The sequence below is a fragment of the Gobio gobio genome (genome assembly GCF_949357685.1).
Source record: "Gobio gobio genome assembly, chromosome: 1".
Classification (NCBI taxonomy): domain Eukaryota; kingdom Metazoa; phylum Chordata; class Actinopteri; order Cypriniformes; family Gobionidae; genus Gobio; species Gobio gobio.
This window is the reverse complement of record NC_137097.1, coordinates 1,502,860-1,517,982: the sequence shown is the minus strand read 5'-3', so window position 1 is coordinate 1,517,982 and position 15,123 is coordinate 1,502,860. Positions and strand designations below refer to the sequence as shown.

Genomic DNA, 15,123 nt, shown 5'->3' with positions numbered 1-15,123 from the left:
ACTGGTTAATCATTACCATGATTGCTTCTAATAAAAGCAGAACGCACAAATGGCGGAGTGTGCGTGTAGCCATTTCTGGTTAACTCTTGCTTGTTTTTTGTTTTTTTTTGCCTTCTCTGGTGGAGTCATGTGGTTCGGGTCACCTTATTTTCCTCCTTTCAATCTCAGGTATGTGGATGAGTGGAATATGGCATGTTATTTGTTGTAATATTGGTGTGTAACCTACAGTCCGTGTTCTGCAGTCATTACACACAGCCCAAAGTGCAGCGAGAGTATATTGCAGCATGCAGTCATTATATATACAGTGTGGTGACGCCGTGAGTATGATCCCTTTTTGGTGGACTGTTTTACATTCTTAAATGCTTAATTCTCATGGCTGCGAGTGTGTATGTGTATGTGCGTGTGTGTGCAGGTTGGAATTGTTTGTGGATCTGTGTTTTTATTTATTTTCCAAATAGCTAGAAGAAATCTAAAATGCAAGCAAAACCATATGCAAACAATATTTGTTTTTTTGTATGTTACAATCCCATTTCCTCCAGTATTTTCCCCCTTTGTCCTTCTGTAACTGCTGGCAAACTATGACCCTGTGCTGCAAGAGCTGATCTCAGCCCAAAATGAGCTCCTTTATATTTTGTCACAGCGTGTTCAGCAGGAGATTACGCCTGACCAAGCAAGACCAAGGAACTGGTGAATAAAACCCTGACAACTACAATGTTCCCTTTGGAAGAGGTGTAAGGATCGGTTTTGCTACTAAGGAAAAAGCTGAGATCCAAACCTCAACAATAGAACAGTAAAAGTCACTAATCTTGAGAGAAGATCGCACAGAAACTGTGGGACATCACCCATTTCTCCCCCCTCCCCATTTTGCCCTCTCCTTGCCCTGTTTCAAGTCAACAAATGCAGATATACCAATGATGATGTATCTTGTAAATCTATTGTTTTATCCCTTTCATGTTTGATGTCTTTTTAAAGGTCTCGGTGCGAATTATAAAATGGTCTCAGTTTCCCTGCAGTCACTGGTAGTGCTAGAAAGACTGAAAACTAATGAGAATTCTGTTCTTTTTGAGTGGTCTCTTCAAAGATATCGGATCCACTCCCTCAAAACCAGGTGGTTATGTCGCAAATATTTACAACCCTTTTGTTCTAGTTGGAGTATTTAAGGAAGGATAACAGAGCTGCCATTTGGGAAACATTCTGTAGCCAGAACCCCCATGTGGTGCTGTGTGAGGGTCTTTGAGATTATTTTCATATTGCTTTGCAAATTGTGTTTTATGTTTTTACGCTGATCAGTTGTGTACCATGGATTCTTGTTTAATTATTTTCTTGTCTGGCCAAAATAAATGTTAATCTTGATTTATCTTGTATTATTCTGAAATCGTTATTTTAGTATGGATCAATGTAGACTCCTTTATTACCGCAAAATCTAGTGTTATGATAGATCACACCGATGACGCCACTACTGAAGCATGGGGCGCAGAGTGCGCAATATTCCGATTTCTGACTATCCCTGTATTAGCAAGTTGCAGTTACAGTGGTATTACTAAAATTACACTTTTTGTTTAGTGAGCATGTGCAACCACTTAAAGGTAAAATATCCACTCTATCAGAAGTTACATTTTGTGCTCGTGAATATGCGGTCCGGATGCGATATCAGGTCTCTTGTTGAACGAATTTGAAAATTAAGAGATACTAAGAAAATCAATGATCTAAATTAAATCGCAACTAATTTTAAAATCAGCTGATAAACTCTAAACGTAACACACTTTATGGAGTCACATAAAATTGGAGTCTGGAAAATTATTCATGGAGTCAGATTTGAAATGAGATATCAATAAATTAAGAGAACTTCAACAAATTGCTGAAAAGGCTTACACGCAGAATTCCTTTTGACCAAGCCGCTAGAATCCATTTTTTTGGGCTAATGGATGGAAGTTTACAGAGGCAAAGACGGGAGAAAATATCAGACGGGAGATACTGAAACTACTGGTGACAAAGTTTGGCCTTGACGCTTCCTCTCTTGTATCTACGCAAAATTGTATGGGTGACCGATGAGGGGGCAAACATTAAATTAGCTCTGCGGCCATACCAGAGATTGGACTGCATTGACCACGTCATTAAAAAGGTACTGCGCCATGGACTCGACATTGCCGAGTTATCCAAAGCTGACGGTGCTCCGGACAAAGGAGATACCATTTCTGCTGCTAAATCATTAGTGAGGTACGTTAAACAGTTGGCGTTGGCTGCGCAACTGTCAACAACATTGCTGCAAAAGGGAGACACTCGGTTCAGTACGGTGTACCTCACACTGACTTCTATACAGGTCATTTATCATGAGCTCCATGAAAAGCTGGAGACACGAGGGGAGAGCGCGCACATTGAAAAAATAGCACCGGGGACACTGGGCTTTTTGATAGATTTTCTGAAGCCGTTCTATGAAGCACAGCGGGAACTTGAGGGAGACAAATATCCAACACTTAATAGTGTGTGTCTCTGGTGTGAGAAACTGAAACGCCACTGTCAGCCCAATGCCCTAGACTCCCCTCAGCAAGCTGTTGAGTGTAAACAGCACGAAGACTGGCTCGCGTGTAAAGTGATAATACAAGATCGCAACATTCCTCTGGCCAAAATTTAACCAGCTGAGAATGTTGTCACAGTCAGACAGGAAAGCCGTAAATGCTCATGTCCGTACTCTTCTGCAAGCGATGGCTGCAGGTGCACCCGATGCGGAGAATCGAGACCCAGTCCCAGAGCATGTCGAACTCACTCCTCCGGCAAAAAGGGCAAATTTTGCGGAGTGGGAAAATGTCAGGCAAGCTGACCGGGAAGATGACGAGGTCACTCGCTACATTGACACGGTTGTCATGGAAAATGAAATGGATGTTCTTAGCTGGTGGAAGACCAACAAACCATCCTTCCCAAAACTTGCAAAATTAGCCAGATCAGTATTATGCCTCCCAGCCAGTAGCAGTAGCAGTGAAAGGGTGTTCAGTGCTGCTGGACGCACTATCAGTGAGCGTAGGACCGAGCTGAAGTCATCTACAGTGGATTCAATAATTTTCCTCCACAAAAACATGTAGTCTAATCTTGGTGAGTAAAGGTTTTTTCAAATTATAATTAAATATTAATTGAGTCTTAAATGAATAATTTAGATAGAGTATAGGCTAATGTTGGCATTATTCTTTTATTAAATTTCAGATGCTGTTCACCGTCGCGTTGAGGTCGGATTGTGGAGAGAAGGGCCGAAGCAAATCCAGCGGAGCATTTATCTTAAATTAGTTATTACCAAATGCCCATCTTAATTTACAATTTATCTTAATTTAATTTGTTAATAAATACTCCTTTTTATTGGCGCGTTGGCCTATTTATATTAGTATTGGTGATTGTGGAGAGAGGCAGCTGCAAGCAAGTCCTGGTTTCGTTTATCTTAGGCCTAATCTCAATTTTATGTAACTTTTAGTTTTATTTCATTATTTAGTTTAATTAATTCGTTAAATTTAAAATGTATTTGATTTCATTTGTTAAGAAATACTTTTTTTATGTAAGCCTATTTAGACTAAGTGTATAGCATTACGATGTTACAGAGGACTTATTTTATTTCTTTGTTCCAACTTCCAAGTGGCCTATTGCTACGTTAGTCATGAATAAATGATGTTAGTCATTGAAAACAATGTATAAATGACTTATTCTTGACAAAAGGCAAAAGAGCTGTGTTCGTGCACATTTGAATAATGTCGAGCTGTAAACAGGTTCGGGCTTTTAAAAACCTAAATGTACTTGTCGGGCTCTGGCCGATTTCTGTCGGGCTCGGTCCTTGTCGGGCCTAACTTTTAAGGCCCGATTACAGCTCTAGTGCACTGTACTGTCTGTAACGCTAGCTACAACTTGCTGGTTGCTATCGTGCCTGTAAAGTGAGGCTGTTTAAAACGTGTATCGTGATTCGTTTAACATCTCAACCGACTTGAATCGTCGCACATTTGTATCGACTCCGATTTAATCGTTACATCCCTAAATGTTTTATTAACAAAACTCGAAGTCCTTCCCCTGGACAGTATGCCAAATACGCATTTAAATTTACTCTCCATAAATTATATGTAAGTGTGAACTCGTGAAACACTATAAAGTTATAAATAACCATAGAGTTAATTAATTTTCAAGAAAACAAGAAAAAATATCTAATGTCATTTTACTTATCTAGTAAATTAATCTTGATTTAAGAATTTTTTGATATTTGGACTGAAAACAAGAAAAAATACTACGTAAGAAGATAATTTTTGCAGTGTATTCACAGAGGAAAACTACTGAAAAACAGCACTGGTTGGTCTCTCAATTATGTCTGTTTATTTTACTGACTGAGAAATCTCTTCAGATGATTCAGTGAGAGAGAGAGAGCAGTCCAAACTAATTCAAGTGGATTCAGGGGAACAATCAGGAAATGTAACCTACCTATGAATGTTTTCACTCACATTCAGAGATTCTAAAAGTGTTTAACTAAGACCGACAAAACAATAAATACATAAGATAAGTATAACAATATACTAAAATGCACAGACCATACACAGAATCAACAGAAAATATGTAGGCTATACACTGTATGTTGATATGTGTGGGGCTTGGGGTCTGTAAATGTGTGTAATGTGTCAATGTACGTGTGTATGTGTGTGTGTGTGGGTGGGGGGGGGGGGGGCTGTACATGTGAATGCCTCGTCCATCATCAGAATGCAGTCATGATCAGTTAAACATACAGAAACTCTCCTACCTTAAAAATGGAGTCCAGCTGCTTCTGTCCAGTGAAGTTTGATTCATCCTGTTTGTTGCAGTGGCTGGTCAGAACATTAAGATTTATAGTAAATATCAATTCAAACATTTAAAACAGTAAACACATGAATGTGTATATTTGTCAGTAGTGTAAACTACAGCACACTGAGAGTACAGGTGAATATCCCCACATCGCGGTTCCCTCCCCACCACCACAGACTGATGAACTGATTGAATCCTCTAAACCTGTGTCATAGGGTTTTGTGAACTACTACACCGCTTTACAACTATAGGACAGGAAGAGCTAAATAAACTTATCATTGCATCTAAACCAACAACATGTTTATTAGATCCAATACCAACTAAACTACTGAAAGAGTTGTTACCTGTAGTGGAAGAGCCTCTTCTCAATATTATTAACTCGACTTTATCTTTAGGTTATGTTCCAAGAATATTCAAGTTGGCAGTCATAAAACCTCTCATTAAGAAGCCACAATTAGATCATAATAACCTAGCAAATTACAGACCCATTTCAAATCTTCCATTCATGTCTAAAATACTAGAAAAAGTCGTGTCCGCTCAATTGTGCTCTTTCTTGCAAGAAAATGATATCTATGAAAAATTTCAATCAGGATTCAGGCCGCATCATAGCACAGAAACCGCGCTCGTTAAAATCACAAATGATTTACTTCTAGCTTCTGACCAAGGCTGTATCTCAATACTAGTTCTACTCGATCTTAGTGCTGCGTTCGATACTATAGATCATAAAATATTAGATCGACTTCAAAATTACACTGGTGTTCAGGGACAGGCATTAAACTGGTTTAGATCGTATTTATCAGACCGCTACCATTTTGTCTGTCTAAATGGGGAAAAATCAAAGATAACGTCAGTAGACTATGGGGTGCCGCAAGGATCCGTGCTAGGCCCTCTGCTATTCTCAATATATATGCTGCCACTTGGTAATATTATAAGAAAACATGGAATTAATTTCCACTGTTATGCTGATGACACTCAATTATATATTTCATCACGACCAGATGAAAACACTAAATTATCTAAACTGACAGCGTGTGTTGAAGATATTAAATACTGGATGACGTGTAATTTTCTGCTATTAAATTCAGACAAAACGGAGGTGTTACTTATTGGTCCAAAAAACTGCCCACAAAACCTCTCACAATACAACTTTAACTTGGAAGGATGTCCTGTCACTTTATCCACTACAGTAAAAGACCTGGGTGTTATATTAGACCGCAACTTGTCTTTTGAAAATCATATTTCATATGTTACAAGAACGGCATTTTTCCACCTTAGAAACATAGCCAAGCTACGTAACATGCTATCTATTTCTGATGCAGAAAAGTTAGTTCATACATTCATGACCTCGAGACTAGATTACTGTAATGCTTTATTAGCTGGTTGTCCTGCATCATCAATAAACAAGCTACAGTTAGTCCAAAACGCAGCTGCTAGAGTTCTTACTAGGTCAAGAAAATATGATCATATAACACCAATTTTATCATCTCTACACTGGTTACCTATTAAGTTCCGTATCAATTACAAAGTATTGCTACTGACCTATAAAGCCCTAAATGGTTTAGCTCCAGTGTATTTAACGGATCTTCTATCGCCCTACAATCCATCGCACTCTTTAAGATCACTAAACTCGAGGCTTCTGGTCATTCCTAGGATATCTAAGTCCACTAAAGGAGGGAGGGCATTTTCATATTTAGCTCCTAAAATCTGGAATAGTCTTCCTGATATTGTTCGAGGTTCAGACTCGCTGTCCCAGTTTAAAACTAGATTAAAGACGCATCTCTTTAGCCAAGCATTCACATTATAATTACCTTTTATACTACAGTTAAATCGAATCAAAAGCATTAATATTCTGAACAGCGGCTATGCTAATTATTTCCCATCTGCTTTTCTGTTGTTATCTCGGGACACTAGTCCCCGAGGTAACTAGTTCGTCAGCTCCAGTTTGTATCCAGCCTCTCATGGAGACTTCAGATGCCCCTGTGATGAGACGACTCGACGCCTGTGAAGAGACGACTCAACGCCAGCGTTGTTATGGCCTAAATTAATAAATGATTGATTCACTTTTTCTAATATTTTTCTTTAACATTCTCTTTCTAACATTTTTCTATGTACATTTATGAAATGCACTTTCTGTAAAGCTGCTTTGAAACAATGTGTATTGTGAAAAGCGATATACAAATAAATTTGAATTGAATTGAATTTAAAAAAAAGAATCCTCTAAACAAGTCTGAGCAGTGCAAGTGCTAGCAGCTAGGGTGTTTGCTCAATGACACATGAGCTGTTGGCTCATGGAAACCCAGGTTTGATTCCGACCTGTAGTCATGTACCATCCCATCTCCCCATCGCCACTATCCTCACCTCATATCAGCAGAAGAGTCTCCTGAACTAATGTGAAGTGGAGGATCCATTGATTGACAGCTCTTCATAGACACACAGCTGGGTTCAGGAGATTCTCTACCAATCAAACTAAAACACAACAGCAATTACACACTATTTATATAACTAGGGTTATGATCTGTTAAAGGTTCAGTGCGTAGTATTTATGAGGATCTATTGATAGAAATGGAATATAATATACATAACTATGTTTTCAGTGGTGAATAAAGGCCTTAAATAATGATCCGTTATGTGTTGTTTACCTTAGAATGAGCCATTTTAATCTACACACACTGCGGGTCTCTTTATGCCGAGTTCAGACTGGGCTATTTTCAAATTCATTGGATCACTGCTCTTTTCACACTGCATGACTATCTGGGGTATCATTCAGTGTCTGCTGTGTTCACACTGACTAATGGATTGGCGACAGGGTTTTACACTGACCGATGGATCGTGACAGGAGGTTTCACACTGACCAATGGATCAGCGACGGGGTTTCACACTGACCGATGGATCGTGACAGGAGGTTTCACACTGACCGATGGATCGGTGACAGGAGGTTCCACACTGACCGATGGATCGGTGAGAGGAGGTTTCACACTGGCCGATGGATCTGCGACGGGGTTTCACACTGACCAATGGATTGGCAACAGGAGGTTTCACACTGACCGATGGATCGGTGACAGGAGGTTTCACACTGGCCGATGGATCTGCGACGGGGTTTCACACTGACAGATGGATTGGCGACAGGAGGTTTCACACTGACCGATGGATCGGTGACAGGAGGTTTCACACTGACCAATGGATTGGCGACAGGAGGTTTCACACTGACCGATGGATCGGTGACAGGAGGTTTAACACTGACCGATGGATCGGAGACAGGAGGTTTAACACTGACCGATGGATCGGTGACAGGAGGTTTCACACTGACCAATGGATTGGCGACAGGAGGTTTCACACTGACCGATGGATCGGTGACAGGAGGTTTCACACTGACCAATGGATCGGCGACAGGAGGTTTCACACTGACCGATGGATCGGCGACAGGAGGTTTAACACTGACCGATGGATCGGAGACAGGAGGTTTAACACTGACCGATGGATCGGTGACAGGAGGTTCCACACTGACCAATGGATCGGTGACAGGAGGTTTCACACTGACCGATGGATCGGTGACAGGAGGTTCCACACTGACCGATGGATCGGTGACAGGAGGTTCCACACTGACCGATGGATCGGTGACAGGAGGTTTCACACTGACCGATGGATCGGTGACAGGACCGATGGATCGGTGACAGGAGGTTTCACACTGACCGATGGATCGGCGACAGGGTTTTACACTGACCTATGGATCGGTGACAGGAGGTTTCACACTGACCGATGGATCGGTGACAGGAGGTTCCACACTGACCGATGGATCGGTGACAGGAGGTTTCACACTGACCGATGAATCGGCGACAGGGTTTTACACTGACCGATGGATCGGTGACAGGAGGTTTCACACTGACCGATGGATCGGTGACAGGAGGTTCCACACTGACCGATGGATCGGTGACAGGAGGTTCCACACTGACCTATGGATCAGAGACAGGTTTTTCACTGACCGATGGATCGGTGACAGGAGGTTTCACACTGACCGATGGATCGGAGACAGGAGGTTTCACACTGACCGGTGGATCGGTGACAGGGGGTTTCACACTGACCTATGGATCGGTGAAAGGGGGTTTCACACTGACCTATGGATCGGAGACAGGAAGTTTCACACTGACCTATGGATCGGAGACTGGAGGTTTCTCACTGACCGATGGATCGGTGACAGGGGGTTTCACAATGACCTATGGATCGGAGACAGGAGGTTTCACACTGACCGGTGGATCGGTGACAGGAGGTTTCACACTGATCGATGGATCGGAGACAGGAGGTTTCACACTGACCGATGGATCGGAGACAGGAGGTTTCACACTGACCGATGGATCGGCGACAGGAGGTTTCTCACTGACCGATGGATCGGTGACAGGAGGTTTCACACTGACCGATGGATCGATGACAGGAGGTTCCACACTGACCGATGGATCGGCGACAGGAGGTTTCACACTGACCGATGGATCAATGACAGGAGGTTTCACACTGACCGATGGATCGATGACAGGAGGTTCCACACTGACCGATGGATCGGCGACAGGAGGTTCCACACTGACCGATGGATCGGCGACAGGAGGTTTTACACTGACCGATGGATCGGCGACAGGAGGTTTCACACTGACCGATGGATCGGTGACAGGAGGTTTCACACTGACCAATGGATCGGAGACAGGAGATTTCACACTGACCGATGGATCGGTGACAAGAGGTTCTACACTGACCGATGGATCGATGACAGGAGGTCCTACACTGACCGATGGATCGGTGACAGGAGGTTTCACACTGACCGATGGATCGGCGACAGGAGGTTTCACACTGACCGATGGATCGGAGACAGGAGGTTACACACTGACCGATGGATCTGTGACAGGAGGTTTCACACTGACCGATGGATCGGTGACAGGAGGTTCCACACTGACTGATGGATCGGTGACAGGAGGTTTCACACTGACAGATGGATCTGTGACAGGAGGTTTCACACTGACAGATGGATCGGTGACAGGAGGTTTCTCACTGACCGATGGATCAATGACAGGTTTCACACTGACCGATGGATCGGTGACAGGAGGTTTCTCACTGACCGATGGATCGGCGACAGGGGGTTTTACACTGACAGATGGATCAATGACAGGTTTCACACTGACCGATGGATCGATGACAGGAGGTTCTACACTGACCGATGGATCGGAGACAGGAGGTTTCACACTGACCGATGGATCGGAGACAGGAGGTTTCACACTGACCGATGGATCAATGACAGGTTTCACACTGACCTTCACACTGACCGATGGATCGGTGACAGGAGGTTTCACACTGACCGATGGATCAATGACAGGTTTCACACTGACCGATGGATCGGAGACAGGAGGTTTCACACTGACCGATGGATCAGTGACAGGAGGTTTCACACTGACCGATGGATCGGCGACAGGGGGTTTTACACTGACAGATGGATCAATGACAGGTTTCACACTGACCGATGGATCGGCGACAGGGTTTTACACTGACCTATGGATCGGTGACAGGAGGTTTCACACTGACCGATGGATCGGTGACAGGAGGTTCCACACTGACCGATGGATCGGTGACAGGAGGTTTCACACTGACCGATGAATCGGCGACAGGGTTTTACACTGACCTATGGATCGGCGACAGGGTTTCACACTGACCGATGGATCGGTGACAGGAGGTTTCACACTGACCGATGGATCGGTGACAGGAGGTTCCACACTGACCGATGGATCGGAGACAGGAGGTTTCACACTGACCGATGGATCGGTGACAGGAGGTTTCACAATGACCTATGGATCGGAGACAGGAGGTTTCACACTGACCGATGGATCGGCGACAGGAGGTTTCTCACTGACCGATGGATCGGTGACAGGAGGTTTCACACTGACCGATGGATCGATGACAGGAGGTTCCACACTGACCGATGGATCGGTGACAGGAGGTTTCACACTGACCGATGGATCGGCGACAGGAGGTTTCACACTGACCGATGGATCGGTGACAGGAGGTTTCACACTGACCAATGGATCGGAGACAGGAGGTTTCACACTGACCGATGGATCGGTGACAAGAGGTTCTACACTGACCGATGGATCGATGACAGGAGGTCCTACACTGACCGATGGATCGGTGACAGGAGGTTTCACACTGACCGATGGATCGGCGACAGGAGGTTTCACACTGACCGATGGATCGGAGACAGGTTACACACTGACCGATGGATCTGTGACAGGAGGTTTCACACTGACCGATGGATCGGTGACAGGAGGTTCCACACTGACTGATGGATCGGTGACAGGAGGTTTCACACTGACAGATGGATCTGTGACAGGAGGTTTCACACTGACAGATGGATCGGTGACAGGAGGTTTCTCACTGACCGATGGATCGGCGACAGGAGGTTACACACTGACCGATGGATCGGTGACAGGAGGTTTCTCACTGACCGATGGATCGGCGACAGGGGGTTTTACACTGACAGATGGATCAATGACAGGTTTCACACTGACCGATGGATCGATGACAGGAGGTTCTACACTGACCGATGGATCGGAGACAGGAGGTTTCACACTGACCGATGGATCGGAGACAGGAGGTTTCACACTGACTGATGGATCAATGACAGGTTTCACACTGACCTTCACACTGACCGATGGATCGGTGACAGGAGGTTTCACACTGACCGATGGATCAATGACAGGTTTCACACTGACCGATGGATCGGAGACAGGAGGTTTCACACTGACCGATGGATCAGTGACAGGAGGTTTCACACTGACCGATGGATCGGCGACAGGGGGTTTTACACTGACAGATGGATCAATGACAGGTTTCACACTGACCGATGGATCGGCGACAGGGTTTTACACTGACCTATGGATCGGTGACAGGAGGTTTCACACTGACCGATGGATCGGTGACAGGAGGTTCCACACTGACCGATGGATCGGTGACAGGAGGTTTCACACTGACCGATGAATCGGCGACAGGGTTTTACACTGACCTATGGATCGGTGACAGGAGGTTTCACACTGACCGATGGATCGGTGACAGGAGGTTTCACACTGACCGATGGATCAATGACAGGTTTCACACTGACCGATGGATCGGAGACAGGAGGTTTCACACTGACCGATGGATCGGTGACAGGGGGTTTCACACTGACCGTTGGATCGGAGACAGGAGGTTTCACACTGATCGATGGATCGGAGACAGGAGGTTTCACACTGACCGATGGATCGGAGACAGGAGGTTTCACACTGACCGATGGATCAATGACAGGTTTCACACTGACCGATGGATCGGTGACAGGAGGTTTCACACTGACCGATGGATCAATGACAGGTTTCACACTGACCGATGGATCGGAGACAGGAGGTTTCACACTGACCGATGGATCAATGACAGGTTTCACACTGACCGATGGATCGGTGACAGGAGGTTTCACACTGACCGATGGATCAATGACAGGTTTCACACTGACCGATGGATCGGTGACAGGAGGTTTCACACTGACCGATGGATCAATGACAGGTTTCACACTGACCGATGGATCGGAGACAGGAGGTTTCACACTGACCGATGGATCGGAGACAGGAGGTTTCTCACTGACCGATGGATCAATGACAGGTTTCACACTGACCGATGGATCGGAGACAGGAGGTTTCACACTGACCGATGGATCGGAGACAGGAGGTTCCACACTGACCGATGGATCGGTGACAGGAGGTTTCACACTGACCGATGGATCAATGACAGGTTTCACACTGACCGATGGATCGGTGACAGGAGGTTTCACACTGACCGATGGATCAATGACAGGTTTCACACTGACCGATGGATCGGAGACAGGAGGTTTCACACTGACCGATGGATCGGTGACAGGAGGTTCCACACTGACCGATGGATCGGTGACAGGAGGTTCCACACTGACCGATGGATCGGCGACAGGGGGTTTCACACTGACCGATGGATCAGAGACAGGAGGTTTCACACTGACCGATGGATCGGAGACAGGAGGTTTCACACTGACCGTTGGATCAGTGACAGGAGGTTTCACACTGACCGATGGATCGGCGACAGGGGGTTTTACACTGACCGATGGATCAATGACAGGTTTCACACTGACCGATGGATCGATGACAGGAGGTTCTACACTGACCGATGGATCGGTGACAGGAGGTTCTACACTGACCGATGGATCAGTGACAGGAGGTTTAACACTGACCGATGAATCCCACTGCGTGATTGTCACTCACATGCACGAGCACTAATTTGCCTATGATTCCTGGCATTTGTCTGAATTTCACAAAACCTGTCTGCAAGTCAAAATTGTGACTAATTACGGACAGTATGAATTTGGCATTACTGTGAAGTCGCCATTTTGTGCCGTCATGTTTCTACAGTAGCCCTAAACAGACAAACTTCTCTACAGAGCGCTAGTCACTGCTGTCTCAGACAACTGCGTTTTTGCCCTGTGTCAGCCACCGTAGCTTCTCTATGTGCTTCTAAAGGCGGGGTGCAATTCACAACCTCACTGCTAGATGCCGCTAAAGATCACACACTGCACCTTAAATGCACATACAAGTCCAACCATGCAAACTCTGATTTAGTTTTCATAGTAAGGGTTCATTATTACAACATCCATTACAATGTTCAGTCTTGAAATGCAAACTTTATTGGTATATTCTTATATGTTTACTTCGTCACATCACTTCAGTTATCGATTGTCAACTTCCATTAACTTATGCACACTGAGACCTGATTCAGTAGTTAAACACTGACAATGTTTGACAGATTTAAAATGCGGATTTAATACTGTAACCCATGAGACTGTCCTCACCTCATATCAGCAGAAGAGTCTCCTGAACTAATGTGAAGTGGAGGATCCATTGATTGACAGCTCTTCATAGACACACAGCTGGGTTCAGGAGATTCTCTACCAATCAAACTAAGACACAACAGCAATATTAAACACTATTAAAATGATTACAGCTGTATTACAAACATTTTTTCATTTTCTCAATGTCACCCCTAAATTTCCTTTGCTGACAGTCGCGGAGTCTTTCTTTCTTTAGGGTTAGATAAAAGAAAAACCTGATGACTGAAATAGTTTTAGTTAAATGGTTAAATTCTCTCACCTTTTTATTGCCTTTGTTTCAATTTCTTCAGAGAGACTGTTTCTAGAGTCCATGATAAAAATGTATAATGTCGATATTATACCTGAAAAGGAACAGAACACACACACACACGCACACACACACACTTGCAATTCAGGTAAAACCAGTCTCAGTGTGTGTTTGTGCTGCTGTGGTTTTAATCTCGACAATCTGTCGGGAGTTAAAGTGCTCATCGAACCATATCAGAGACAGAAGAAACTGCTGTCATTATTTAAAAAAGAAGTATGTATTACTGTTAACAACTGTTATTAGATGTATCGCTGCTGAAGATTGTTTTTAAGGCTAATTAATGTCTTGTGAGTTTTGGTTTGTGAATGAAGTTTGACCTCAGTGTTGTGCAGCCCGGTACTCACCTGTGTGTGGACGTTCACTTCCTCAATACAGACTACAATATTACTTATTAAATGCAGAATTGTTTTAGTTTTTGTTTCAGGTAGGGATTCAGTGAAGCATAAATTGCGATACTTCCCATATTTCTCCCCTCAAATAAATCTGTGCTCTTCAGAAAATGTCTCCTGATCTAATAGTTTCACTTTTACCTGTCGTCTGAGTTCATGCACAGCCCATTCCTACACAGCCACACCTCCTGTCACTCACTCCTCTTATTCGCTCCAGTTGAAGCGTTCTTGTTCTGGTATTACTCAACTTTAGCTAAACGTTCATTCAGTGTTTCCCATTTTTGACCCTGTGCCACCACAGTTTTATACAAACTAAAATCTAAACACTGATATGGCTTTGTGCCCTTATCAAATCACAAAAGACTGCAATTTAATTAGTTAGGTATTTAGTCTGTCTGTCTGTTCCATATTTTAAAACCACTTTGCTCACACGATCAGCTGGTGATCCGTGCTTTTCTAATAAAAGCTCAAAGATTTATCTCTTGGAAGTGCAGAAATGAGGACAAAACCTTTTGTAATTTCCCTATACTGTAAAGCTTATGAAATATTCTTTTTCATGTATTTTACAGTGCATTTGTTTTACAATAGCCTATGGCTATTACTGTCAAACTACAATTATTGTAGCCTAATAATTGTTTGGCTTCCTAAAACACCTGTGTAGATGTAATGTAGACTGACACTATATCATAACTAAAAAGATGTTTAAGCCCTCTTATTTA

The 15,123-nt window shown here is 43.9% G+C and overlaps 1 protein-coding gene across 1 annotated transcript in view; it reads right to left on the bottom strand.

Moving 5' to 3' along the window:
• The window catches only part of LOC307135987 (NACHT, LRR and PYD domains-containing protein 3-like), a gene marked incomplete at its 3' end in the record, with an annotated part of 53,371 nt that extends 38,792 nt beyond the window's left edge, over positions 1–14,579 (bottom strand). Inside the window, exons 1-5 of the mRNA XM_079832729.1 lie at positions 14,360–14,579; positions 13,968–14,049; positions 13,670–13,777; positions 7,156–7,263; positions 4,757–4,820 (exon numbers count right to left, since the gene is read on the bottom strand). Of these exons, the coding sequence (XP_079688855.1) occupies positions 4,757–4,820; positions 7,156–7,263; positions 13,670–13,777; positions 13,968–14,020 (333 nt within the window). The 5' untranslated portion in view covers positions 14,021–14,049; positions 14,360–14,579. The remainder of the gene's footprint in view (positions 1–4,756; positions 4,821–7,155; positions 7,264–13,669; positions 13,778–13,967; positions 14,050–14,359) is intronic.
• Positions 14,580–15,123: the final 544 nt, after the last annotated feature.